The sequence below is a fragment of the Hyla sarda genome, chromosome 2 (genome assembly GCF_029499605.1).
Source record: "Hyla sarda isolate aHylSar1 chromosome 2, aHylSar1.hap1, whole genome shotgun sequence".
Taxonomy (NCBI): Eukaryota; Metazoa; Chordata; class Amphibia; order Anura; family Hylidae; genus Hyla; species Hyla sarda.
The window spans coordinates 196,377,617-196,405,478 of NC_079190.1; the positions used below are offsets into that span (position 1 = coordinate 196,377,617).

General features: G+C 40.3%; 1 protein-coding gene across 2 annotated transcripts in view; it reads left to right on the forward strand.

The window, feature by feature from the left end:
* LOC130355668 (interleukin-18 receptor 1-like) overlaps positions 1-24,997 on the forward strand; it is a 70,671-nt gene extending 45,674 nt beyond the window's left edge. For both annotated transcript variants that reach the window (XM_056556095.1, XM_056556096.1), the window contains 4 exons: positions 14,089-14,225; positions 15,928-16,089; positions 17,795-17,950; positions 23,121-24,997. In XM_056556095.1, coding sequence (XP_056412070.1) covers positions 14,089-14,225; positions 15,928-16,089; positions 17,795-17,950; positions 23,121-23,488 — 823 coding nt within the window. In that variant the 3' untranslated portion in view covers positions 23,489-24,997. The remainder of the gene's footprint in view (positions 1-14,088; positions 14,226-15,927; positions 16,090-17,794; positions 17,951-23,120) is intronic.
* Positions 24,998-27,862: the final 2,865 nt, after the last annotated feature.

Below are 27,862 nucleotides of genomic sequence, written 5' to 3' on the forward strand. Positions count from 1 at the left end.
CATCCAAAATAGTTAAATGTTCAAGAAAAAAGCCCTGAAGTCTTGGCCACTAGGTGTCTAATTTTTTTTTACAATCTGATGCCTACTGCCTATTTGTTAGGCTCAGTCCCTCTCTAGTAACAGAGACAGCAATAAAGAACACAGAGTGTGTGTGTGTGCGCATGGGTGGGGGGGGGGGGGGGCTGTGTACCTGCAGTCTGTGAGCCCGTCTGCCTCCTCCAGAGGGTCCACATAGTGCCAAAAAAGTATATCAAGACTTTCTTCTCATCTCCACCTATGAAATTGTAAGCAGCCATCCCTTGTGTAAATACCTGTGCTTCTACTACTGTACACAGTGCTGCCTATTAAATATAATCTCCCCCTCTCAATAGTCTGCAGACTATGCTGCTGTTGCTTTTCCTTTGGCTCAAAAAGCACCACAAACCCAGTACATAAATAACTCCCCCATGCCATTTATAGTAGTGTACTGTCTAAAATATCCCCAGAACAGTGCCATTCCTGTGCCAGCTGTTTAAATCATCCCCAGAACAGTGCAATTTCAGCTTGTTCAGTCCAATGCACTTTCATCAGCACCATATCATAATGCTGAATCAAAAGACAAAAAAGAAGGGGTGATATCATGTACCCTAAACCTCCTGATGAAAAGAACCCTTGGTAAACAAAATATGAGTACATTTACTAACATGAAAAACATACACCAATGAGGTAGTATTAGTAAAACTTAAAGGGGTACTCCGGTGCTTAAACATCTTATCCCCTATCCAAAGGATAGGGGATAAGATGCCTGATCGCGGGAGTCCCGCCGCTGGGGACCCCCGTGATCATGCACACGGCACCCCGTTTGTAATCAGAGCCCGGAGCATATTCGATTACCGGCGACCGCAGGGCGGGCGGCTTGTGATGTAACGCCTCCGCCTCGTGTGATGTCACGCTCCGCCCCTCAATGCAAGCTGACGGGAGGGTGCGTGATAGCTATCACGCCCCCTCCCGTAGGCTTGCATTGAGGGGTGGAGCGTGATGTCACACGGGGGCGGGGGTGTGACGTCACACGCCGCCCGCACTGCGGTCGACCATAATCAGACCCGGAGCAAACACGCTCCGGGTCTGATTACAAACGGGGTGCCGCGTGCATGATCCCGGGGAACCCCAGCTGCAGGACTCCCACGATCAGGCATCTTATCCCCTATCCTTTGGATTGGGGATAAGATGTTTAAGCACCGGAGAACCCCTTTAACTTTTACTTTAGTGTTACATAAAAATAGATAGTACATATACAGATGCAAATGTATAGAACAAAATAATTTAAGAGCACACACCACCATGGGAAGGAGGGGAAAGGGGTACAGGTGAATACCCTACCCTGACCCTACCTATTAGTGGGCCCTTCCTAATACTAAGTGTGGATGGGGAAAGGGAATGTTAAATTAGAATATGTGGCAGACTTCTCTTCCCAACACGTTTCGTCCTTCAATATGGAGGGTTCATCAGGGATTAGACAAGAAAACACATGGTAAACCGTGACAGAAATACTTCAAGTAACAATAATAAATGTATGATACTAGATATGTCCTATATAAAATAAATAACTCAAATATAGTAATAGAGTATATAGTAGTTAGTTAGTAGTCCGTCAAGATGAGAATATACAGTCAAAGTTTAGTCTGTGACCCAATTAGGTTGGTGCCTATAATGGTATAGAACAAAAGATGACAATTGGTTATATTAAATAACAAGTGGTTACACTAGATAATAGATGATACTATATTGTACTATGTATGACAACACTACCTGTATTAAACACAATATTACGCATCATATCCGATGTATGCAAATTCAGACAAAGGTTATAGTCCAAGAACTTGATGGGGTATTTATTGTTACAGAGCAATCCACGCAAATCGGCTCATGGAAATGATAACTTGTAGCCAATAGTACCCTAGAAGTTTGTCCTGAGTAAATGTAACCATATCATGTTAGGATGTAGCCATAATTTCATACATACCGTATATACTCGAGTATAAGCCGAGTTTTTCAGCACGGCTTATACTCGAGTGAACTCTCCGCCCTCAGTGGTCTTCAACCTGCGGACCTCCAGATGTTTCAAAACTACAACTCCCAGTATCGGCTGTCCGGGCTTGCTGGGAGTTGTAGTTTTGAAACATCTGGAGGTCCGCAGTTGAAGACCACTGCGGCCTTCGACATCATCCAGCCCCCCCCTCACCCCCTTTAGTTCTGTACTCACCTCCTCGGCGAAACGTTAGTGTGCGCTGGTCCGGGCCATCTGTGCTGCAGGGACCATCCGGTGCGGAGGGATAGTCGTTCCGGGCTGTCCATCTTCACCGGGGGGCCTCTTCTTCGCGCTTCGGGCCCGAACCTGGAATAATCACGTTGCCTTGATGACGATGCACAGGGACGTTCATGAGTAACGTCCCTGTGCGTCGTCGTCAAGGCAATGTCTCTATTCCGGGCCCGAAGCGCGGAGAAGAGGCCCCCCCGGTGAAGATGGAAAGCCCGGAACGACTATCCCTCCGCACGGGACGGTCCCTGCAGCACAGATGGCCCGGAACAGCACACCCGTCGAGCGGAGGTGAGTACAGAACTAAAGGGGGTGACGGGGGGGGGCTGGATGATGTCGAAGGCCCAGACATTGACAAGCGGTGATGATGAAGGGGTGGGAGGGGGGCTGATGACATGTGGTGATGATGAAGGGGGGGTGTGATGATGACAAGGGGATGATGAAGGGGGGGGGTGTGGGATGATGACAAGGGGATGATGAAGGGGGGGTGTGGGATGATGACAAGGGGATGATGAAGGGGGGGTGGGATGATGATGAAGGGGGGTGTGGGATGATAAGGGGATGATGAAGGGGGGTGTAGGATGATAAGGGGATGATGACAGGCGGTGATGAAGGGGGGTGGGATGACAGGCAGTGATGATGAAGGGGGGTGGGATGATGACAGGCAGTGATGATTAAGGGGGGTGGGATGATGACAGGGGGGATGATGACAGGCAGTGATGATGACGGGGTGATGATGAGGGTGTTAATGACGGGGGTCTGGATGATGACAGGGGGGATGATGTATTTCCCACCCTAGGCTTATAGTCGAGTCAATAACTTTTCCTGGGTTTTTGGGGTGAAAATAGGGGCCTCGGCTTATATTCGGGTCGGCTTATACTCGAATATATACGGTAGGTCACCAACCAGACAGATACATCCTAGTAATAAAGATGCTACAATTGTACATTTTATTTATTCATTTATTTATTTATATAGCGCCTACAGATTCCACAGCACTTACAATTATGGGGTACAAACAAAGACAAGTATCAGACATAAAATTACACAATAACTATTCAAACAAGAGGTGTGGGGATATATTGAAGATATGTTGAGGCCAATTAGAGAATGTTATAGGCCTGTCTGAAGAGATGTGTTTTTAGGCCACGTTTGAAACTATGGATTGTTGAGTCTGAGGGATTGAGGGATAGCATTCCAGAGAACCGGTGCAGCACGAGTGAAGTCTTGGAGACGGGAGTGAGAAGTTCGGATTATAGAAGATGTTAGTGTGAGTTCATTAGCAGATCGGAAAGAACGTGTAGGATGGTAGACAGAGATGAGAGAGGAGATGTAGGGAGGTGCAGCATTGTGGAGAGCTTTGTGTGTGAGACTGAGGATTTTGTACTGTATTCTGGACTGAATTGGTAACCAGTGTAGTGACTGGCACAGGGAGGAGGCGTCGGTGTAGTGGCTGGAGAGGAAGATGAGTCTGGCTGCGGCATTAAGGATGGACTGGAGAGGAGAGAGTTTGGAGAAAGGAAGGCCTATCAGTAAAGTGTTACAGTAGTCGAGGCAGGAGTGAATCAAAGCAATAATGAGAGTTTTAGCAGTTTCAGTAGTGAGAAACGGGCGGATTCTTGAAATGTTTTTGAGATGCAGGTGACAAGAACGTGAAAGAGACTGAATATGGGGAGTGAAAGACAGATCAGAGTCAAGTATAACTCCAAGACAGCGAGCCTGCTGCCCGGGAGTTATGGTAGTACCACATACCGAGATAGAAATGTCGGGGTTAGGTACAGTATCAGTTGATGGAGAAAAGACAAGAAGTTCTGTTTTAGAAAGATTTAGTTTCAGATATAAAGAGGACATGATGTCTGAGACGGCAGAGAGACAGTCACTGGTATTCTGTAGGAGTGCAGGGGTGATGTTGGCGGAGGAGTTTTAGAGTTGGGTGTCATCAGCGTAGAGGTGGTACTGGAAACCAAATCTACTGATTGTTTTTCCAATGGGGGATGTGTAGAGTGAAAAGAGTAGAGGACCCAGGACTGATCCCTGGGGAACCCCGACAGCACGGGTAAGAGGAGAAGAAGTAGAGCCAGAAAACGAGACGCTAAAGAAGCGGCCAGAGAGATAGGAGGAAAATCAGGCGAGAGCAGAGTCCTTGAGACCAACGGAGCGGAGACTACTGAGGAGGAGTTGGTGATTCACAGTGTCAAAAGCTGCAGACAGGTCCAAGAGAATCAGTAAAGAGAAATTGCCATTTGATTTGGCCGTCAGAAGATCGTTAGTGACTTTGGTTAGGGCCGTTTCTGTGGAGTGAAGGGAGCGGAAACCAGACTGTAAGGGGGTCAAGGAGAGAGCTCTCGGAGAGATAGCGGATAAGGTGGGAGTAGACCAAGTGTTCCAGGAGTCTGGAGATAAAGGGGAGATTTGAGACGGGTTGATAGTTGGCTGCACAGGACGGGTCCAGAGATGTTTTTTTCAATAGTGGGGTTACGATAGAGTGTTGAAGGAGGAGGGAAAGACCCCAGAAGAGAGGGAGAGGTTAAAGATTTTAGTTAGGTGACAGCTGATAGCAGGAGAGAGAGACTGGATGAGGTGTGAAGGCATGGGGTCACTAGAGCAGGTAGTGGGGCGGGCAGAGGAGAGGAGCCTGGAAACCTCATCCTTCGTTACAGGCTCAAAAACTGAGCGTGATGAAGAGGAGACGTGGCTGGGAATTGGATCAGAACTTTTAGGGGACTGGGAGAGGATTTCATCACGAATGTCATCGATTTTAGTTTTGAAGTATTTGGCCAGGTCTTCAGCACAGAGATCAGTGATTGGGGTCTGTACTTTAGGCCGAAGGAGAGTGTTGAACATGTTAAAAAGGCGTTTTGGGTTGTTAGACAGAGAGGAGATGAGGGAGGTAAAATATGTTTGTTTGGCGAGATGAAGAGCGGAGTAATAGGATTTAAGCATGAATTTATAGTGCAGATAGTCTGAAGAAGTCTTAGTTTTCCTCCACAGACGTTCAGCACACCTAGAGCATCGCCTGAGAAAGCGGGTTGTTTGCGTGTGCCAGGGTTGCTGCCGTCTGTGTTGGGAGGTTCGTGTTTTGGAGGGTGCCATTTGATCCAGGGTAGACTTTAGGGTGTCATGGTAATGTTTGGCTGCTAGATTAGGGCAGGAGAGAGAAGAGATTGGTGATAGTGAAGATTGTAGAATACAAACCAAGCAAATACTCCTAAGTGTCTCAGGGCAAAACAATGAAAATTACAATTTTAGGGACACGTCCCCAAGGACTGCCCTAAACTAGAGACTGCTTAACTAAATTATTAAAACTTAACTTTTATTACAACCACTTAATTATAAATTGTGCTTTTGGTACCATAGTGAAAAAATGTTAAAAAGTCCGGTCATCCACTGTGTGACTACAACATAGGTCAAAATTGCCCATATGTCTTGTGATCAGTGTCACAGTGGGAAGGTCTAGTTAAGCCAGACAGTGTCGCCACCGCTGACTAGAGAAACCCCCACCCTGTTCAAATCTTGCTATTGTGTCACTAGGATGCCGATTTATAAAAACATTATAGCCCCTCCTGCTGACGTTTCTCAGTGTACCCTGGCTTTTTCAAAGAAGTGAGGACAGGTATACCATGCATCAATCGTCCTTTTATATGGTAGGAAATTAACTTCTGTGCGCATCATTTCCTGTGCGCTCACACAATTCGGTTCCACATCATAACTTTGCGTCAATATCACCCAATCATATTGATTGTTTACATAAACCTGCTATTGTTTAGCCAATCCAACTTCAAACTTGCCTGTGATGTCATCGGCCACCGCTCCACTGGCCCTATCAGCGCCCGCTACGTTATCCTTCACGACTTCCATCGTAACCACCCGCAGCCGATCATGTGCCTGATCAGCTGACGGTCAGACATACCCGCTATCACGGCCGCTATTGGTCTCGCGCATGCGCGTTGTTAATCCCGCAGCGCTTCTTAGTACTGCGCATGTGATGGGACTTAGTCTATACCGCAGCTTAGTTAAATACTGCGCATGTCTAAGGGAACAATCTGATATACTCATAAGTCCTGATAATCAGAATGTATCAAGATAAGTCTAAAGGACAAACTATTGGCACTTTTAGATGACAATTAGAAGTCTGTTTCTTATATTATAATATAGAGATGTTAATAAGGTAAGTGTTCAAGCTCAATCATTGGTTCTTAAAACTAGTCCATTAAATATAGACATATGTGAAAAAATGTGATAAACCCATATGGGTATAAATCAATGCCCATTGAGAATAGTGCAATTAGTGCACCCATAAAATTAAAGAATACAATAAATCCAATTAATTATAAACCCTATGATAACTTATATAGTGCAATTTAAGATTATGATTAGTGAATACAAATCCCATAAACCTAAATAATAATGACCCATTATACAGAACAAACCAAAGTCATATGTGTTAATACTCATACTTAATAAACCAATGACTGACACAGTTCACTTCTAAGGCCATATGTTTGTAGCTGTACCAATATTAATACTGTATAGACCAAACCAAAGGGAAAAATCCCTATAGATCTCGTTACTTATATGTATCTTTTTCCAACGTAAGATGTGGATATCTTCATAGTCTAATTGACAACTAACGCATTATTACTGGTGTACTAACTTTTTCAATTCATACTTAGAACAAAAAGTGAAACCGATCGACCACCTTGACGATATATAGTCCAAAACCAAAGAGTACCTGAAATAGGTAATACCCCTAACTATACATATTGCATGGTAAACTCTAAAATCACTATGGAAACTTAGTAATCAATTAGCCATCTAAGAACGCGGAATAAGAGAAACCTTCATTGAGGCCACTCGGATTTAAAGACTTCAGCCGGTAAATCCACCGTGCCTCCTCTCTTAACAGGACCTGATCAATATTCCCCTTCCTTTCGTTCAAGACCATTTTCTTTAGACCCCAAAATTTTATTGCAAATTTTTGTGTAGAATGTATTGATCTCATATGTACTGATAGAGGTGTCTCTGTCTCTGTCCTTATTGTGCTCACATGCTTACTAATTCTCTTTCGGAATTCCTGTGTGGTTTTGCCCACATAGAGCTTCATACACGGACACTGTGCAATATAGATGATGTTCTTCGTACTACAGTTTATGAACTCATTGATCTTGTATGTCTTATGGTCCACTGGATTGACGAAGCTTTTCTTCTTACACATAAATCTGCAATTGGTACAATGCCCACATGCATAGCTGCCTGTTGGTGAATTCGGTAACCAAGTTGATGATTCCGGTGATTTAGCCATGCCTTTCTGATGGCTGTGGACCAAAATGTCCTTCAGATTGGGGCCCCTACGGTATGTGATGCTTGGATGGGGACTTAACCTATCTCTTAGATCCATATCTGATAGTAAAATATGCCAATGAGACTCCAAAATCTTATGGATCTTTTGAGAGTAGGCATCATATGTCCCTATGCATCTAATGATGTTGTCATCCTGTCTATTCCGAGAGTCATTCAACAGTGTGGTTCTATCGGCCACTTTGGCTCTGTTAAAAGCCTTCCTCATGTACTGGGAAGGATAGCCACGTTTCTTAAATTTGTTAAACAACTTATTACTCTCCTGTATAAATTGATTCTCCTCAGAACAGTTCCGTTTGGCCCTTAAATATTGTCCTATGGGGATACTGCATCTTAAGGACGCAGGATGCCAACTCTCCCATTGTAACAGGCTATTCGTAGCTGTGGGTTTTCTAAATAGCTTGGTCTGGACTCGGTTATTTGGATCTATGTAGATGGTAATGTCCAAAAAATGAATGGACCTACCACCTACTTCTGAGGTAAAGTTCATTCCAATGTCATTGCAGTTTAGTTTAGATACAAACTCTGTAAATAAACACAGGGGCCCCTCCCAAAAAATCAAAATATCGTCAATGTACCTCCCCCAAAAGGAAATGTGCTGTGTATAAAAATTAAACTCTTCACCAAAAACAAATGTGCTTTCCCACCACCAATTTATACAGGAGAGTAATAAGTTGTTTAACAAATTTAAGAAACGTGGCTATCCTTCCCAGTACATGAGGAAGGCTTTTAACAGAGCCAAAGTGGCCGATAGAACCACACTGTTGAATGACTCTCGGAATAGACAGGATGACAACATCATTAGATGCATAGGGACATATGATGCCTACTCTCAAAAGATCCATAAGATTTTGGAGTCTCATTGGCATATTTTACTATCAGATATGGATCTAAGAGATAGGTTAAGTCCCCATCCAAGCATCACATACCGTAGGGGCCCCAATCTGAAGGACATTTTGGTCCACAGCCATCAGAAAGGCATGGCTAAATCACCGGAATCATCAACTTGGTTACCGAATTCACCAACAGGCAGCTATGCATGTGGGCATTGTACCAATTGCAGATTTATGTGTAAGAAGAAAAGCTTCGTCAATCCAGTGGACCATAAGACATACAAGATCAATGAGTTCATAAACTGTAGTACGAAGAACATCATCTATATTGCACAGTGTCCGTGTATGAAGCTCTATGTGGGCAAAACCACACAGGAATTCCGAAAGAGAATTAGTAAGCATGTGAGCACAATAAGGACAGAGACAGAGACACCTCTATCAGTACATATGAGATCAATACATTCTACACAAAAATTTGCAATAAAATTTTGGGGTCTAAAGAAAATGGTCTTGAACGAAAGGAAGGGGAATATTGATCAGGTCCTGTTAAGAGAGGAGGCACGGTGGATTTACCGGCTGAAGTCTTTAAATCCGAGTGGCCTCAATGAAGGTTTCTCTTATTCCGCGTTCTTAGATGGCTAATTGATTACTAAGTTTCCATAGTGATTTTAGAGTTTACCATGCAATATGTATAGTTAGGGGTATTACCTATTTCAGGTACTCTTTGGTTTTGGACTATATATCGTCAAGGTGGTCGATCGGTTTCACTTTTTGTTCTAAGTATGAATTGAAAAAGTTAGTACACCAGTAATAATGCGTTAGTTGTCAATTAGACTATGAAGATATCCACATCTTACGTTGGAAAAAGATACATATAAGTAACGAGATCTATAGGGATTTTTCCCTTTGGTTTGGTCTATACAGTATTAATATTGGTACAGCTACAAACATATGGCCTTAGAAGTGAACTGTGTCAGTCATTGGTTTATTAAGTATGAGTATTAACACATATGACTTTGGTTTGTTCTGTATAATGGGTCATTATTATTTAGGTTTATGGGATTTGTATTCACTAATCATAATCTTAAATTGCACTATATAAGTTATCATAGGGTTTATAATTAATTGGATTTATTGTATTCTTTAATTTTATGGGTGCACTAATTGCACTATTCTCAATGGGCATTGATTTATACCCATATGGGTTTATCACATTTTTTCACATATGTCTATATTTAATGGACTAGTTTTAAGAACCAATGATTGAGCTTGAACACTTACCTTATTAACATCTCTATATTATAATATAAGAAACAGACTTCTAATTGTCATCTAAAAGTGCCAATAGTTTGTCCTTTAGACTTATCTTGATACATTCTGATTATCAGGACTTATGAGTATATCAGATTGTTCCCTTAGACATGCGCAGTATTTAACTAAGCTGCGGTATAGACTAAGTCCCATCACATGCGCAGTACTAAGAAGCGCTGCGGGATTAACAACGCGCATGCGCGAGACCAATAGCGGCCGTGATAGCGGGTATGTCTGACCGTCAGCTGATCAGGCACATGATCGGCTGCGGGTGGTTACGATGGAAGTCGTGAAGGATAACGTAGCGGGCGCTGATAGGGCCAGTGGAGCGGTGGCCGATGACATCACAGGCAAGTTTGAAGTTGGATTGGCTAAACAATAGCAGGTTTATGTAAACAATCAATATGATTGGGTGATATTGACGCAAAGTTATGATGTGGAACCGAATTGTGTGAGCACACAGGAAATGATGCGCACAGAAGTTAATTTCCTACCATATAAAAGGACGATTGATGCATGGTATACCTGTCCTCACTTCTTTGAAAAAGCCAGGGTACACTGGCGAAACGTCAGCAGGAGGGGCTATAATGTTTTTATAAATCGGCATCCTAGTGACACAATAGCAAGATTTGAACAGGGTGGGGGTTTCTCTAGTCAGCGGTGGCGACACTGTCTGGCTTAACTAGACCTTCCCACTGTGACACTGATCACAAGACATATGGGCAATTTTGACCTATGTTGTAGTCACACAGTGGATGACCGGACTTTTTAACATTTTTTCACTATGGTACCAAAAGCACAATTTATAATTAAGTGGTTGTAATAAAAGTTACGTTTTAATAATTTAGTTAAGCAGTCTCTAGTTTAGGGCAGTCCTTGGGGACGTGTCCCTAAGATTGTAGAATGTCTATAAATTGACTAGTGTTTCTGGCACGCAGGTTTCTGTAAGTGTACAAGGTTGGAGTGTCCGGAAGAGGACAGGAGTTACTGATAGAGAAAAAGAGAAGGTTGTGGTCAGAGAGCTCAAAAGGAGAATTAGTGAATTTAGAGGCAGAGCAAAGTCTAGAGAAGATCAAGTCCAGTGTATTCCCATCCTTGTGTGTGGGAGAGTCAGTAAGCTGTGAAAGGGCAAAGGAGGAGGTTAGAGACAGAAGCCGAGAGGCAGAAGTTGAGATTGGGGTATCAATGGGGATATTAAAATCACCCATGATGAGTGTAGGTGTTTCTGAGGAAAGAAAGTGAAGGAGCCAGGTGGCAAAATGATCCAGGAACATTTGGGGAGAACCAGGAGGACGATAGATGACCGCCACTCTGAGAGACAATGGGCGGAAGAGCCTGAGGGTGTGGACCTCAAAAGAGGGAAATGTGAGTGAGGGTAATGGGGGGATGACTTGAAAAGTGCATTGTGGGGCTAGAAGCACCCCAACTCCTCCACCATGCCTGGTGTCAGATCTGGGGGTATGGGAAAAGTGAAGGTCACCATAAGATAAAGCAGCGAGAGAAGCAGTGTCAGAAGGTTGTATCTATGTTTCTGTGAGAGCCAGCAGATTAAGAGAATTAGTGAGAAATAAGTCATGGATCTGGGTGAGCTTATTGCACACAGATCGAGAGTTTAGAAGAACGCAGTTAAAGTTTGTAGTGGTTCCGCAAGAGGCAGGTAGTGTAGAGCAAGTATTAGTGAAAGGTGGGCCAGGGTTAGGAGCAATGTCCCCAGCAGCTAAAAGCAGAAGAAACAAGAGGGAGAGCAGATGGCTGGGTGAAGTGATGAAGCGACTTCTGTGCTGTACCATGGAATGAGGTGACTTTGGGTGGTTTATGATGGTGAGCAGTGAATGCGAGCAATACATAAGTGAGGGAAGGAGGCATGGACAGATGTATATAGAGTCCACCGGAGAAATCGGTGGGGGATATAAGAGAAAATGTATCGCAATGATGTAAGTAATAAGTGAGTGCATGTTTGTTTGTTTGTTTGTTGAAAAAGAGTGACTTACTTTTGTAGTTATAATGTTGAGTTAGTTCCCTTTTGTTCCCTTCTGGTTGAATTCTGGTATAATTCTTGATGTCACACTTAAGAAGCACTTTAGATAGCAGCTTTAGATGGCATATTTGAATGTCTCCAGACCTAAGGTCTAACAGACCTATAGCCTCTGATATATAGTGCTAGGGTAAGCCAGAGAATTGGCAGTGGAGTGCAATCAGGTGTGAAACAGGATGGGGAGCAATAAAGTTTGGGGAATAAAGTTAAGAAAAAAAATAAACAGTTTGGGATCACTCAGGGGAAATAAATTGTGATCAAACAAAATAGAAACACTTGTCAGATAACAGTAATAAATATACATGACAATGCAATGATGGGGGAATGGGAGTACACAATCACAAGATGAGTGACATACCAGGTTGATTATTTAAATACAGCTAAACAGATATGCACTGGTGAGAACAAATGATGGTGGTAGTTGTTCAAGAAATGAATGATGACATACCAGGTTGATTATTTAAATACAGCTAAACAGATATGCACTGGTGAGGACAAATGATGGTGGTAGTTGTTCAAGAAATGAATGATGACATACATGTAAATGAAAGAATAGGCTGGTGAGAAGATGAAGTGAATGAATTCTGGTATAATTCTTGATGTCACACTTAAGAAGCACTTTAGATAGCAGCTTTAGATGGCATATTTGAATGTCTCCAGACCATAAGATGTAATCAACTCACTGATATGATGCGCCACACACAACATACATTTCGTCTAACTCGACGTCCCTTGATAAAGTCGAGTTAGACAAAACATACGTTGGTTGATTAGTTGAGTTGATTACATTTACAAGCTTATGTAAAATTTGCTTGGTTAGGCACTTTAGGTTTGGGCCCATGATACTCAGTGCACTTTATTTGAGTGATACCTCTGTTCCTTGTATATTGGTTTCACACCTTTCCCATGTTTTCTATGGTGGAATACCATTAAGATTAATGATATATTGATTCTAGTGCTAAGCTACACTGCTTACTGTATATGTTTTTAGAGTTTCCACTTTCCCTGTATTTTAAGTATGCAACTTACCCTACTCTGTACTCATAAGGGACAAGAACCCTGAAATAGCTGTCTACAAAGGATTGTGTCTTCCTTTATGTTAATAGTTATATTTTATGACTCTTTAAAAGGAAACTTTTATCACTTTCATGCTGCCTGAAGAATGGGTAATCAGGGTGGTCCCTGGTGGCTTCTCCCCACCAGCCTTGATTAATAGATCCCTCCCCATTTGGGCATAAACAGAGCTACCAATGAAGAACAGGTCAGGCAGGAGCCACTGGGAAACAACCTAATGACTTGCGGTTCAGGCAGAGTGAATGTGCTTGTGTGTTGCACATTGACTTAAAGCAGTTTTTCCCAACCAAGGTGCCTCCAGCTGCAGTGGTAGAGTTTTCATTACTTTTGGAGAAGAGCTAATTTGCATACTGGTTAACCAATTAATGTGAATCAAAGATAAGGAATGAAAATGCACTCACCAAGACTTCTTTACGATTGGGCCTTTTGAGACATGGATACATCATCAAAATAACACACCAATATATCCATGCACAGATAGGCATTGGCCCTCATTGATTTTAATGGACTGAATGTAGTCTAAATATATATGTATTTTACTTAGTCTCAAAGGTATCGTCTGCTGCGCTTTTTGGTCTGGGTCTAAACTTGTATGTGCTTGGAAAATGACCCATTGTTTATCCAAGCATGTCTGCATGTAATTTTGCCAACATATATGGGCCTCAGAAGGCTGGAGCGTAATGTGAGCAAGTCCTTAGAGGTAGCAAACCAGAGATTGCATGACACCACTAAAGATCTGTACTGTACTATTAAATCTGGAACACTTGGGAGGCCATCATTTGTGGTCAGTTATGCAACTGGAGTATGTGGTGGAATACTGTCTTTATATGTATCTATGTATGCACTGTATGTTTATACAATTTGCTGCCCAATTTCTAAACCCATGCCAATAACAGGACACATTTCAAAGGTCTTGGGAATGAAAGCGCATATGAAAAAGTCATGGGCAGATAATTTGCAGCACACCATAGCAACATATCTTAATAAACACCACTGCGTATGACTGGATGCTCAGTAAAATCAAATGCAAATCACAAAGACTTGAATGAATCAGAATTTTGTGTAAAATTGGAAATAAATCCAAATAGTCCCAAATTGATTAGCTCATCACTAGTAATGACATGTAAAAACCTGAAATATTAGCATCACAAAATGACATTTTGCCAATGTTTTTTCTTGAGGGGATACGACAATCAAATTATGAGCACGGAATTGTACGTAGTAAATATAAGTAAAGATGATATTAAATATGCATATATCTGCAGACTTCAAAGTAATCAAGGCTTTGACAGTAGGAAATTTCGTCTGCGATTAAAAGGTAAGATCTAAAATTTTACCAAGTCCATATCTCTTCTCTAAGACCAAAGTACTTTTTTCCCAACTCCTTTTATTTTGAAAAAAGACCAACATAGCATTACTTTTTGTCAGACAGCCAGTGCCTTGTTTCATGTATGCTTGTCATATTTATACTGTTTCATAATGTTTGCAATCTGTTTTGTACCCTCCAAGTTGTTGTTATTGCATTGAACTAGGTATGGCTATGAGCAGTAAGGAGTTAACATACACACAGCTAGGAACTGTCCAAAAGGAAGGGAGAAGCTCTTTCTGCTTCAGCTTTTCGAATGAGAGGAAGGAAGTGTAGTCAGCCTATAGATAGCCTCTCTAGAGAGAAAAGGTGGTAAGGCTCTCTGCTGCAAATAGGTTCTGTCCAAGGTGTTCCCCTTACTAATCTTGTTATGAGAGTGGGCTGGAGAATAGGGAAGGAGTCTACAGGTTTGCACTTAATTTACCAGGGAGACAATTGGATATGAGATGTCCCATCTGAGGTCTACCAGGATCCAGTTGCTTCCTGATCCTGTGAGAAAGACTAAAGGGCCTAGTAGCATCATCCAGGGCTTGTGTTAAGTGCACCAACAGGGTTACCCGCTCCATCCACAAGCCTGCCTTGTGTAAGTACTGTGCCTTCCTTGTTCAAGACCTGTTATTTCTAGTAAAGAACTGTTGTTGTTTTTGAGTTACTAGTGTATCTGGCTTCACCCTTGCACCTGACCATCATGGGCACTCAAGGTGCCATCAGTCTCGACATTACACTCCTGGGGGAACAACATCACAACCTCATTTGTGCAGCTCTCTTGTCACCAGTCTAGGGCAGTGTGAGAGCAAGTGGAGCCACTGAAGCCACTGTGACTATAGAGACTCTACTATGACCACAGGAAAATACTATCCTCATCACTTCACTCTTACCCACTGGGCCTCCTTTCACCATACGCATTCCACCTATGAGCTAATACGCTGCTCTACTTCTGCATCCCCTATACATAAGCAGATTTGTCATATTTTTTTTTGTAAGTTTTGAATGTTCTGAGGACAAAATGTTTTTCAACTTTACTTTCACACTGACATAATCTCCTCTTCCCCGTGCAGTGTTCTATATTGTAAGAAGCTCATTGGCATTTATACATTGTTATTTTTTATGCAACCTGCTATGTTATATTTGTCAGAGTTAGTTACATACATTTATTACATATATTTATTACACACATTTATTACATATATTTATTACAAACATTTATTTCATACATTTATTTAGTGCTGGTGACTACTGATCTTGTGTCTACTACATATATAGATGGAGTTGTCTCTGATACAGGAAGCCACTGACAGCCAGGGGGGGATATCGAAGTTTGCAAAAGATATGATCTTAGGTCTAGGTGCACAATCATAGGGAACAATGTATTTTATTATTGTAAGATTAAAGACAATACAATTGGGCTTTAAGGAAATGCAGCAAAACCTGTTATATGCTCTTACTGTCTATCATTACACTTAGAAACAATTGCGCTGCTCAATATGTAATAAATGAGAAATTTGGATACGAAAATATTTTTCATAATATTGTACCGTGTCCTCTGATACAATATTCACTTACCAAGCCTGACAATACTTATTTTGCATGTGAAACCAAACATGATGGTTCTGTGAAGGTTTACAAACCAACATATTTTCCTTTTCCCTATCAGATAAGAATCACGATATTTCTAAGCAGGTCTTCACAGCGTCACTTATTGCGTCTATCACTTGCTCTGTCTCCATTGTATTTCTGGTTGGCTTATGCATACTGTTCAGGATACAGATAGTTCTCTTATACCGCAGTATAACTGGAGTAGATGAAACCATTGGAGGTAAGTGGAACATCTTTCTCTTATATACAGTGTCTGTGTGTACAGTAATATCATGTGATTGGCAGATAATGGGGTATGTCGGAGTTCCTTCATACTTCTGTAAATCTCACAATGTAGCGGCAGGAACAGTGTCACCTTATTCTTCCTATCCAATGTTAGGAGTCCTTGATGATAGCTTTTAACATGGCTAATGCCTAATGTGTCTTATAGGCGACTGTCACACTATATATTCATCCGTTTTAAATAACGGACATTATTTTGTGACGGGAGAAGGTAACGGGAGAAATAGTGCATGCACTATTTCTTCTGTTCTTTCTCTCATCACAAAATAACGGCCGTTATTAATAACGGGCTAAAACAGATAAACAGGTTAAAATGGATAATGTAAAAATCCCATAGGCTATAATGGGATTTTGTAACGGCCGTTTAACATCCGTTTTTGAATGGTTTTGTTAACGGCTCATTATAACGGATCTTTAAAATGGATGAATTTATAGCGTGAAAATAGCCTTATTCCAGCACATAAATGAAGGTAACACCTCATATATTGGACATATGTATGTAGGACATAGATCTAAATACTTTTATTAAGTTGTCTTAACTTTTTAGGTTAGCAAGTTTAGAAAATGGTAAGATATAGAGGAAACTGAAGAAGTCACACGTGTTTAATGCTAAAATGGTTATAGTATAGCAACAAAATTTTTGTCTTAGAGGATAATGCATATGTTTAATGGTATCTTAGAGCTGATTTAGCTATCCCCCATAACTGACTAATGAAAACTTTGGTCACTAAAGATTATGAGAAAGAAAGAAACAGTTGAATATAATGACATTTTTTTTGCACTCATTCCATTATTACAGTTTTTACTCCAGATAACAGGCACATACAGATGTATAAGCCAGTTCTTCAGAATGAAGGCCTTAACAATGATCTTCAAATCTTAAAGGGGTATTCCAGGAAAAAAAAATTTTGGCTCCAGAAAGTTTTACAGATTTGTAAATTACTTCCATTACAAAAATCTTAATCCTTTCAGTACTTATGAGCTGCTGAAATTGAGTTGTTATTTTCTAAGCGCTCTCTAGCGACACCTGTCTGGGGACAAGCATAGAAACCAGTGAAATAAAAGTAGTGGTCTTATTCACCAATCCAGTCCATGTCCAATATTTCAACCCATATAGGGTTTTATTCAAGTTTGGTTCTATGCTAGTGTTGAGCGGCATAGGCCATATTGGAATTCGCGAATATATGGACGAATATTTGTCATATATTTGCTAAATTCGCATATTCGTAATATTCACATTTTATTTTCGCATATGCAAGAATTCGGGTATGCGAAAATTAGCGTATGCGAAAATGATCATATACAAAAATTAGCATAAGCAAAAATTTGCATATGCGAAAATTTGCACGCCAGTCTCACATAGTAGTATTAGAGCCTTCATTACACCACACAAGCCGGAAGCAGAGAGGGATGATCACTGTGATGTGTACTGTGATAAAAAAAAAAAAAAGGAATATTCGTAATTACGAATATATAGTGCTTTATTCGCGAATATGCGATATTCGCGAATAAAATTCGCATTGCGAATATTCGCGAGCAACACTATTCTATGCTTATTTGTTAACATCTGCTAGTCATTGCTGTAGCATTTTAAAGCCTAAATGTTAAGTCCAGATATACATTATACATTTTTTTTTACTTAGATGGGAAAGAATATGATGCCTACTTGTCTTTTGAAAGTTTTTCTACCTGTGAATCCGATGAAAGAAATTTTACATTCGAGACTCTTGCTCCAATCTTGGAAAATTGTTTTGGTTATAAACTGTGTATTTTTGACAGAGATGTAATTCCAGGTGGAGGTAAGAATTTTTTTTTTATTTTTTTATACCAAATATGTTTTATTATTGTATTATTATTATTATTGTTTTATTTTATTTAAGAACATTGTGAATTTTTTTTATTTTTCACAAGGTTTATTTATTTCTCGGGGACAGACCGAGTCACATGACCTAAAACGTGTCAATGGTGTTTCTCCAGTTCAGCCAGTTTGTATCAGTAGAGCATCATCTGTGTTTCTCCAGTTCAACCAGTTTGTATCAGTAGAGCGCCGATCACACTGTACAATGCTATTCAATAGGCACAGCATTGTATGGTAAATGCAATCTAATGATTGCATATAATAGTCCCCTATGAGGACTTAAAAAGTGTAAAAAAAAATAAAAATGGTATTAAAATTATATAAAAGAGGCAGTTGGGCTGGAGAAGGTAGGGTGGGAGAGGGGCTCACAGCTAAAGATTTAACACTGAACAAAGAGCCAGAAGCAACTCTCTTTACAGTCCTCTCATCTCCTATATTGTGCCCCCTCCTCTCCTGCACTACATCCTCAGTAACTTCTGTAGCAGGTCATGAGCTGCTGTCCTGCTGCTGGGGAAGACCACTATTGCAGCACAGTAGTTAAAGAGGTACTCCGGTGAATTTTTTTTTGACTGGCTCTAGAAAGTTAAACAGATTTGTAAATTACTTCTATTAAAAAATATTAATCCTACCAGTACTTATCAGCTGCTCAAGTTGAGTTGTTCTTTTCTGTCTGACAACAGTGCTCTCTGCTGACACCTCTGTCGGTTTTAGGAACTGCCCAGAGCAGGTGAGGTTTGCTATAAGGATTTGCTCCTACTCCGGACAGTTCCTGAGACAGACAGAGGTGTCAGACAGAAAAGAAGAACTCAACTTTAGCAGCTGATAAGAACTGGTAGGATACAGATTTTTTTTAATAGAAGTAATTTACAAATCTGTATCACACAACAGAAGAAAGAAACAGAAGGAGAGCAACTCTGTATATGAGTGGTACCGATATGAGGAGTATGCGGCAGTTGTCAGGGTCCAGTTACTCTGTAATACCTGCGGGGTGCATGCAACTAGGTAAAGTATAAAAAAAATGTAACAATAAAAGAATGTAGCATTCACTCACCGCTACAATGGTATCGATGTTCCCGGCTAGAGGGGATCATGGGTCGGCGTCTTGTGGACTTCAGGAGCGCTCAGAGTGCCTCTGAGCGCTCCTGAAGTCCACCAGACGCCGACCCGCAATCCCCTCTAGCCGGGAACATCAATACCATTGTAGCGGTGAGTGAATGCTACATTCTTTTATTGTTATAATTTACAAATCTGTTTGACTTTCTGGAGCCAGTTGATATGAAAAAAAATGTTTTTCACTGAAATACCCCTTTAAATATATATATATATATATATATATATATATATATATATATATATATATGTGTGTGTGTGTTAATGCAGTTTATTGCATCTGTGTGTGGGTGCATGTGTGATTCTTGAGTATGTATGATACTGTAAAGATATAGTATATATTTAAAAAATAAATAGGGAGAGAAGTGCACCATGAGTAATGTTTGTTTAAAAGGTTGTCATCACTTCAGCAAGTTTTCTCTCATTCACAGCATATGGGATAACATGCAGATCAGTGAGGGCTACAGTGCCCGTAGGGTATGAATAGAGCTGTAGTCCTGCATGCATGACCCACACAGTCCATTTACAGGGAAGTTTACCAGTGTTCTCAAGATTGGCAAGGGTCCCAACAGTCAGACCCCCTCTGATCTGCAAGTTATCCCCCACTTTCTGAAGTGAGCATACCCCTTTAAATGGATAGATAAAATGATGTGTAAAATGTATACTTACCACCTCAGGACACAACATCCACAACTGCCTCTAGATCTGCATTTCTCTGGTTTCTATTTTATTGTGTTTTACAGCAGTATAGAATAGCGTAGTCGTCATTGCTAATGAAAGTCAATGGGAAATAGATACTTACATAAGAATTACATTTTGCCATACAGCAAAATGCGTTGTTAAAATTCCATTAAATGTATACATTGTTAATGAATACCTTAAACATAAACTGAAATACAAGGTTGACCCAGCCTTAGGTGATTGTTTTGCTTTTGGGTAAACACATTTACGTGCGTATGGCTTGGGAAAAAAGTGAAAAAAGTGTGTGTAAAGGAGGCCTTTAAGGAAACCTGTTTTTAGATTATAAGGTAAAAAGTAAGGGCACGGCTGTAAAGGGCTTTTAACTTCAAATCCGTACATACCTCTTATTACTTAATTACCCCCTCCAGTTACCAGATACCAGAATTTGAAAAGATATGCAAATTAGGCTTTGGAGCCCTTAGGTCATTCCCAGTCAAGAGAAAAGCCCAGAGGTCTCCAAAGCCTAATTTGCGTTTCTGTTAAAAATTTGATATCTTGTCTTTGGAGAGTTCAATTATCTAATACAATGTATATACGGATTCAGGCTCAAAAGCCATATAATGTCATGCAATTACTTTATTTCCTGAAACCTGCGGACTGTTCCGGTTTAAAGAGGTTGCCCCAACTTTAAGGAAAAAAACACTCTCATATAATCCATTCGTCCCTTAGCATGTGGGGCTGTGTGCTTCTAAATACCAGGGCTGAATTTGAGTTCCAGTCCAGCGCTGGTGTGTATATATATATATATATATATATATATATATATATATATATATACTGTATTTTTAGACTCTGATTTTCAACATTGGAAGGGTGTGTGCAGTTGAAACTGGTGACCTAACCACTGGGTCTCTGTGACATCCACAAAGGCTGTCTGATCAGATAAATGCTAGCAGGGTGTGGTTTACCATGTTTAAACAATAGCTTAGACATGAGATGTGTAGAAGATAAACTAAGTATATCATGCAATAAAGTGTAAGGTAAGCATAATGATAATAAAAAATAAATAAATAAATCATAAAGATCACGATGCCCTGTATAAAGAATTTATCTCATGTAACCCCTAACAGCCGAGGACCCACCACTAATGACGGACATCAGGGTTCACACTGATGCCTGCCATTAACCTTTTGGATGCTGTGATCAATACTGATCACAGCATCTGGAGTATAATTGGGTATTTGAGATACTTCTAAGACTTCTCGCACAATCGCACAATCCGGCAGTCTTCTTTTATGATCTGCCTTCTTGCCGATTACACTGATGCATAGCATAGCCTATGCATAGCACCGAATAATATCAGCAATCAGTAGATTGCTATAAATAGTCCCATGTGGGGACTAAATAGTTTTAATAAAACTTTTAATAAGCCACTCCCCCAATAAAAAAAATTGTCCCTTTCTTTTCCCATTTTACAAATAAAAATAGTAAAAAAATAAATATAAAATAAACAAACATATTTGGCATTGCCATGTACAGAAATGTCCTATCTATTAAAATATAATGTTAATGATCCTGTATAGTGAACTGCATGAACATTAAAAAAAAGTCCAAAATTGTGGATTTTCTGCCGCATTACATCCCAGAATAAAAAGTGATAAAGAAGTCAAATAAATGGTGCAGGTAAAAACTACAAATCACAGTACTAAAAGTTAGCCCTCATACAACCCCTATATGAAAAAATAAGAAAAATAGGGGGTTAGTTTGCCTTATTTTAAAAGCAGTACAATAATAGAAAAACATGTAAACGTGGGGATCATTTTAATCGTATCGGTCCATAGAATAATAGAACACCCGGGCGGTTGTGGGGGCCACAATAATACTATTTTATTGTGGGGGCCACAATAAAACAAAAAACATAAGGCTCTTAAAGAGAGAGAAGGAGAGGAAATTAAAAAATAAAAATAAATACTTGATATCGTTGTGTGTGGAAATGTCCGATCTATTAAAATATTGATGGTCCCTTATGGTGAATGGCGTAAATGTGATTTCTTGGTCACATCACATCCCAGAAAAAAAATATATATAAAAGGTAATCAAAAAGTCACAAATGCGCAAAAGTGGTACCAATGAAACCTACAGATCACGGCATAAAGAGAACATGTCAGTTTTACCATAAAGTGCACTGGGTAACAGCAAAAAAATAAATAAAAAAAAAAGCATATTTGCGTTCCAACTTCCCCCCATAAATAAAAATTTTTTTGTCTGCGCCGAAGATTTTACAACAAAATAAATGGTGCCATTACTCATCTACATGGGTCTATAGATAGAAAAATAAAAGAGTTATGGCTCTTAGGCTAGGATTACATATGTCTCACCACAACTGATGACAACATGCATTAGTTGTCATCAGTTGTTTAGCATCCATTTTTTCTGAACACAGGACAAGGGAACACAGCAAGATGCATTCCTCTGTCTGGTACCAGTATGGTGAGTCCAATCATCCTGCGTCAAAATAAATGGGATCAGTTCTGCTGTCAGTTTCCCTTTGATGTACACCAAAGGGAAAAGCCACCGGACAACTTATATATGTAACAGAACCCTTAGAAGGTGAGGAGGAAAAAATAGAAATGCGAAAATGTCCTGTGTCCTCAGGGCCAAAATGTGCTGTGTCCTTAATGGGTTAAAGGGGTACTCACTGTAAACATCTAATCCCCTATCCAAAGTACATAGCCGTCACGCCTCCTACCATAGACGTGAATGGAGGGGGCATGGTGGCTGGCGGGACCCCACGATCCGCTGCAGCACCCCTCTCATTTGGTGCACGGAGCGAACTCCACTCCGTGCCCGATAACTGGCGATGCCAGCCACCATGCCCCCTCTATTCACGTCTATGGGAGGAGGCGTGACTGCTATGTACTAGCCGTCACACCCCTTCCCATGGATATGAATGGTAGAGGCGTGGCGTGATATCACAAACGCGGAAGCTGCAAGTTTCTGTGTTTTGGATGCCGCCACTGCCGGCCCGGAGATCATTGGGGTCCCCAGCGGTGAGACCCCCCACGATCTTACATCTTTTCCCCTATCCTTTGGATAGGAGATAAGATGTTTTCAGTGGAGTACCCCTTTAAAAATGTAATGTAAATCACTATCTCTACAGGTAGGAAATTAAGTTAAATAAAGAATCCTATGTCTATGACATTGTATGTTTTGATCCTAAACCACAATGTCATTGCAAATAAAAGAGTTCGGTATCACCCTATATAATACAATGACTAATTGAACTCGGAACCTACTAACTTTTTTTTCCTGTATTGCAGCTATGGCGGATGACATGAACTCATTTCTAGAAAAGAGCAGAAGATTAATCATTGTCATAAGCAAAGACTTCACTTCTTCCAAAGCAATGTATGAACTTGAGAGTGGCTTACACAAAGCGATGGTGGAGAGGAAAATTAAAGTCATTTTAATTGAATTCTCACCTTTAAGCGAGCAAAGCTTCCAACTAGAATCTCTGCAACTACTGAAGACGAAAAATAGAGTCAAGTGGAAAGGAGAGAAGTCTCGTCCTCTCAATTCCCGATTTTGGAAAACAATCCATTACTTAATGCCAGCCAAACCTATAAAACCTTGTAGAAGTTATGCACAACTAAGAAAAATACAGACAGATCATAATGGAAAAATCTAATTTTATATAGCTGGATGAATCTGACTTGAAATAGGCATAAAATGGACCTGATAAAAAATAGGCATCAGTTTTAACCCCTTGAGGAAGCAGCCAATTCGAATTTTAGCAATTTTAACTCTTTTATTTACAGACCCTCATTTGAGGGCTTGTTTTTTGCAGGGCCAATGGTACTGTGTAATGGTACCCTTAAGTTTCTTAAAAAATTAACTGCAATATAAAAAAAATGACATCAAAACTACTAAAAAATGAAAGGGGCATTTTTGTTTTTGAAACTACTAAACAATTAATGGGATTCCTTGTTTACGCTGTTCCTTGTGCTGGAACATTAACATTATATTTTAATATTTTTGTCATTTACACATGCAGCCATACAAAATATATTTATTTTGATTGTTTACATTTTTCTTTTTTTTTTTTTTTTTTTGTTAAGGGAAAACCAAAAAGGAGGTGACTTTAAAAAAAAAAAAATTAGTATTTTTTTTTTATTGAGATGAAAAAGTTAATGTTAAACATATATTTTTTAAATAATTGTTGGTGTTTTTTTTTTCCTAATTTTCTATTTGACTAATGTATATTATAAAATGATCGTGAAATCTTGTAGCATTCATCTTAGCCACTAGGCCTTCTAATAAGCTGACACTTCCTGTTCTGTACAGAAAGCTTTCCAGCAGTGTCCTCCTTGTCATCGCAGTCAGGTTTAGGTGACACAAGTATATAGATAAGAGAGAACCAGGCCATTTACACTAGATGACAGAGCTCATCCACCCCCTCTCTGCAAAAAGACCTCTGCATAGGTCATAGAGCATGTCATGAAAACTCTCCCATAGAAGTCAATAGGGTTCCTTATAGTCTTTTGTTCTTATGAACATGGTGCTTGTTTTAAAGCATATCTCTAATACTGTGAAAATCGGCTTGTGTAAGATGGCTGCCCCAATAATATTGTGCTAAAATGAATCAACCACTTTTTTAATCAGAAAATAAAAACTGGTTAGAAAAAAACATGTTTTAGTATTTGCCTCTAATCAGTAAAAAAACATTTTCTTTAATAGCAGAACTGTTATACAGTTAAGGTTTATTTTCTTTGTATATATAGGGCATATAAAAAATTGTATTCAGGAGGAAAAACTAAGAAAAACAGTTGCATATAATGCAATATGTGATGAAAGAAGAACTTCGCATGCTGCATTGTGTTAAGAAGATACTGAGTGCTTACAGTTAAGCAAGACATGTAATCGTGTGACAGTCCCAATACTTTTCACATTGACAGAACAATTTAGCAATTTACAGCTATTTTCGACTGACACAGCAGGGAGAGTAGGGCACTTAGTTTCCTTATATCTTCCTTCCCCCTTTTCCCAGATCAGTCTTGATGGAGATATTCCTTTAGTAATACATGCAGATAAAAAGCTTGTGCTAGTTGGTATACACTGTGGCATGTGGTATTTTATTGTTAACTGGAGTTTTTTTTTAAATTAATATAAATGTTCTTTTGTACATATTAAGTTTTTATACGTTTATGGTAAAAATAAAATTTTAAACATAAGTAAGCCATTTTCTATGCTTTCCTTTTATCCCACTGATTTGCACACCAATTTGTGGATCCACAGCACTAGAGATGAGCGAATCGAATTGGATGAATTCGAATTTGTTCCAAATTTCATTGAAAATTCGATTCGAAACTAATCTGAATTTCGCCGCGATTTGTTATTATGAATTGCTTCATTAAAGGGGTACTCCTGTGAAAACCTTTTTTCTTTTAAATCAACTGGTGGCAGAAAGTTAAACATATTTGTAAATTACTTCTATTAAAAAATCTTAATCCTTCCTGTACTTATTAGCTGCTGAATACTACAAAGGAAATTATTTTCTTTTTGGAATGCTCTCTGATGACATCACGACCACAGTTCTCTCTGCTGACGTTATTTTAATAATAACAACGCTTTATTTATTTTTGTCCTTAGTGGGATTTGAACCCAAGTCCCCAGCACTGCAAGGCAGCAGTGCTAACCACTGAGCCACCATGCTGCCCTTAGCATACATCTGCTATGCATGGTTGCTAAAATGGACAGAGATGTCAGCAGAGAGCACTGTGCTCGTGATGTCATCAGTGTTCCAAAAAGAAAGGAATTTCCTCTGTAGCATTCAGCAGCTAATAAGTACTGGAAGGATTAGGATTTTTTAATAGAAGTAATTTACAAATATGTTTAACTTTCTGCCACCAGTTGATTTAAAAGAAAAAATCTTAAGGAGGTCTTGCTGTGCCAGATCTACATAAATATTACTTAGCTGCCCACTTACGCAGAATCCCATCCTGGTCAACTTTTCTGGCCTTTAACAAATGGACGGAGGTAGAGAAGATGTGGGTCTCCCCTATACATCCGAGTTTTTTTTATATGGTCTAAAGACCCCATATGTCCTTCCCCTAAATTATTGGGTCCCATGAAATTGACGATTGACATTTGGAAACAATCCATGTCCATGTTCCATCTTAAATCTAATATCACACTTCTTACTCCCCTCCTGTACAACCAACTGATCCCAAATAGTTGGGACCCTATAACTGTCACTCCATGGATCCAATCTCATCTTTTGCACTTAGCTGACATAATTGATCCACGCTCGAAGACCCTCCTCCCCTTCTCGGTCCTGCGGGACAAATTTGACCTCCCAGATGGTGCCCCCGAGCTGTACCGGGAGATTATACACTACCTGGAACTGCCCCTAAATGGCCCCCCCTTTCCACCTCCCACTTCATTTGAATTATTATGTAGGGGTTCTACGTCCATAAAAGGCCTCATTTCTGCTATCTATAATATTTTGTCCTCTGAAGGAGGCATAAACAATCATAGACATACCTATATGGACAAATGGGACTCCTATTTGGGCACCCCTTTGTCCACCTCCCAATGGCAGACAATTTGGAAGGCTGCGGCAAAGTCATCTTCCTGCATTTCATACCAGGAAAATCCACTCCATGGATCCAATCTCATCTTTTGCACTTAGCTGACATAATTGATCCACGCTCGAAGACCCTCCTCCCCTTCTCGGTCCTGCGGGACAAATTTGACCTCCCAGATGGTGCCCCCGAGCTGTACCGGGAGATTATACACTACCTGGAACTGCCCCTAAATGGCCCCCCCTTTCCACCTCCCACTTCATTTGAATTATTATGTAGGGGTTCTACGTCCACAAAAGGCCTCATTTCTGCTATCTATAATATTTTGTCCTCTGAAGGAGGCATAAACAATCATAGACATACCTATATGGACAAATGGGACTCCTATTTGGGCACCCCTTTGTCCACCTCCCAATGGCAGACTATTTGGAAGGCTGCGGCAAAGTCATCTTCCTGCATTTCATACCAGGAAAATCAATATAAAATATTAATGATGTGGTATCAGACCCCAGAGAAATTGCACCGCCTCTTCCCTCAGGTATCCCCTCTATGCTGGAGGTGTCAGGTTGGACCTGGCTCTATACAACATATTTTTTGGGACTGTCCTGCATTGAGACACTTTTGGTTGGAGGTCCAATCCCTAATTCTTCAGGTTTTGGGAGTACATGTCCCCCTCCATTCAACCACATATCTCCTGAATCTCCCTGTTTCCGGAATGCCCTCCACCTCTTCTAAACTGCTCTCACATATTCTGACTGCATCTAAATGTCTCATAGCCCGTTGGTGGAAATCTCCCGAATCCCCGCCGACTCGAGCCCTGCTGGAAAAAATTAAAGAGGTGTATAGGATGGAACATCTTTCAGCAGTACTAGATAATAAACTCCATGTCTTTCAGAAGATATGGAGGCTTTGGGAGGATTATGATGATTCTCTGAATAACCACTGGTGTGCCATGGCCATACGAGATTCTCTATTTTATATTCTTTCTTTTATTTATTTTAATTTATTTCATCATTATTTCTTTTTTAATTTTACTTTCTGCCCCTTTCTCTCCTCCTACTTCATCTCTACAGTGTTTCTCCTTTTTATATATAAAGTTGCAAATTCTGCTTTATATATTGCAAAGTACTCATGCTCACTGTACACATGTCGTATTTTTCTTCTGTATTAAAATACAAAATCCTTTAAATAAACAGTTATACAAAAAAGAAAAAAGGTTTTCACCGGAGTACCCCTTTAACTCCATTTTGTGCGGGCCAGGGGGGCTAAAGTGGCGGGTATGCGTGGAGGACATGAGGCAGGGAATTCTGGGAAGGTGGGTAGGAGGGATCTCCCTGAATCACATGGTTGCATGCAGCCTATCAGCAGCATGCCAGCCTTGTGATGTCACAGCCCTATATATTCGGCAGCCATTGCTGAAGACAGACATTTCTGGGACTTTTTGCTCAGAGAGCAGACACTGTGTGTTACAAAACAGA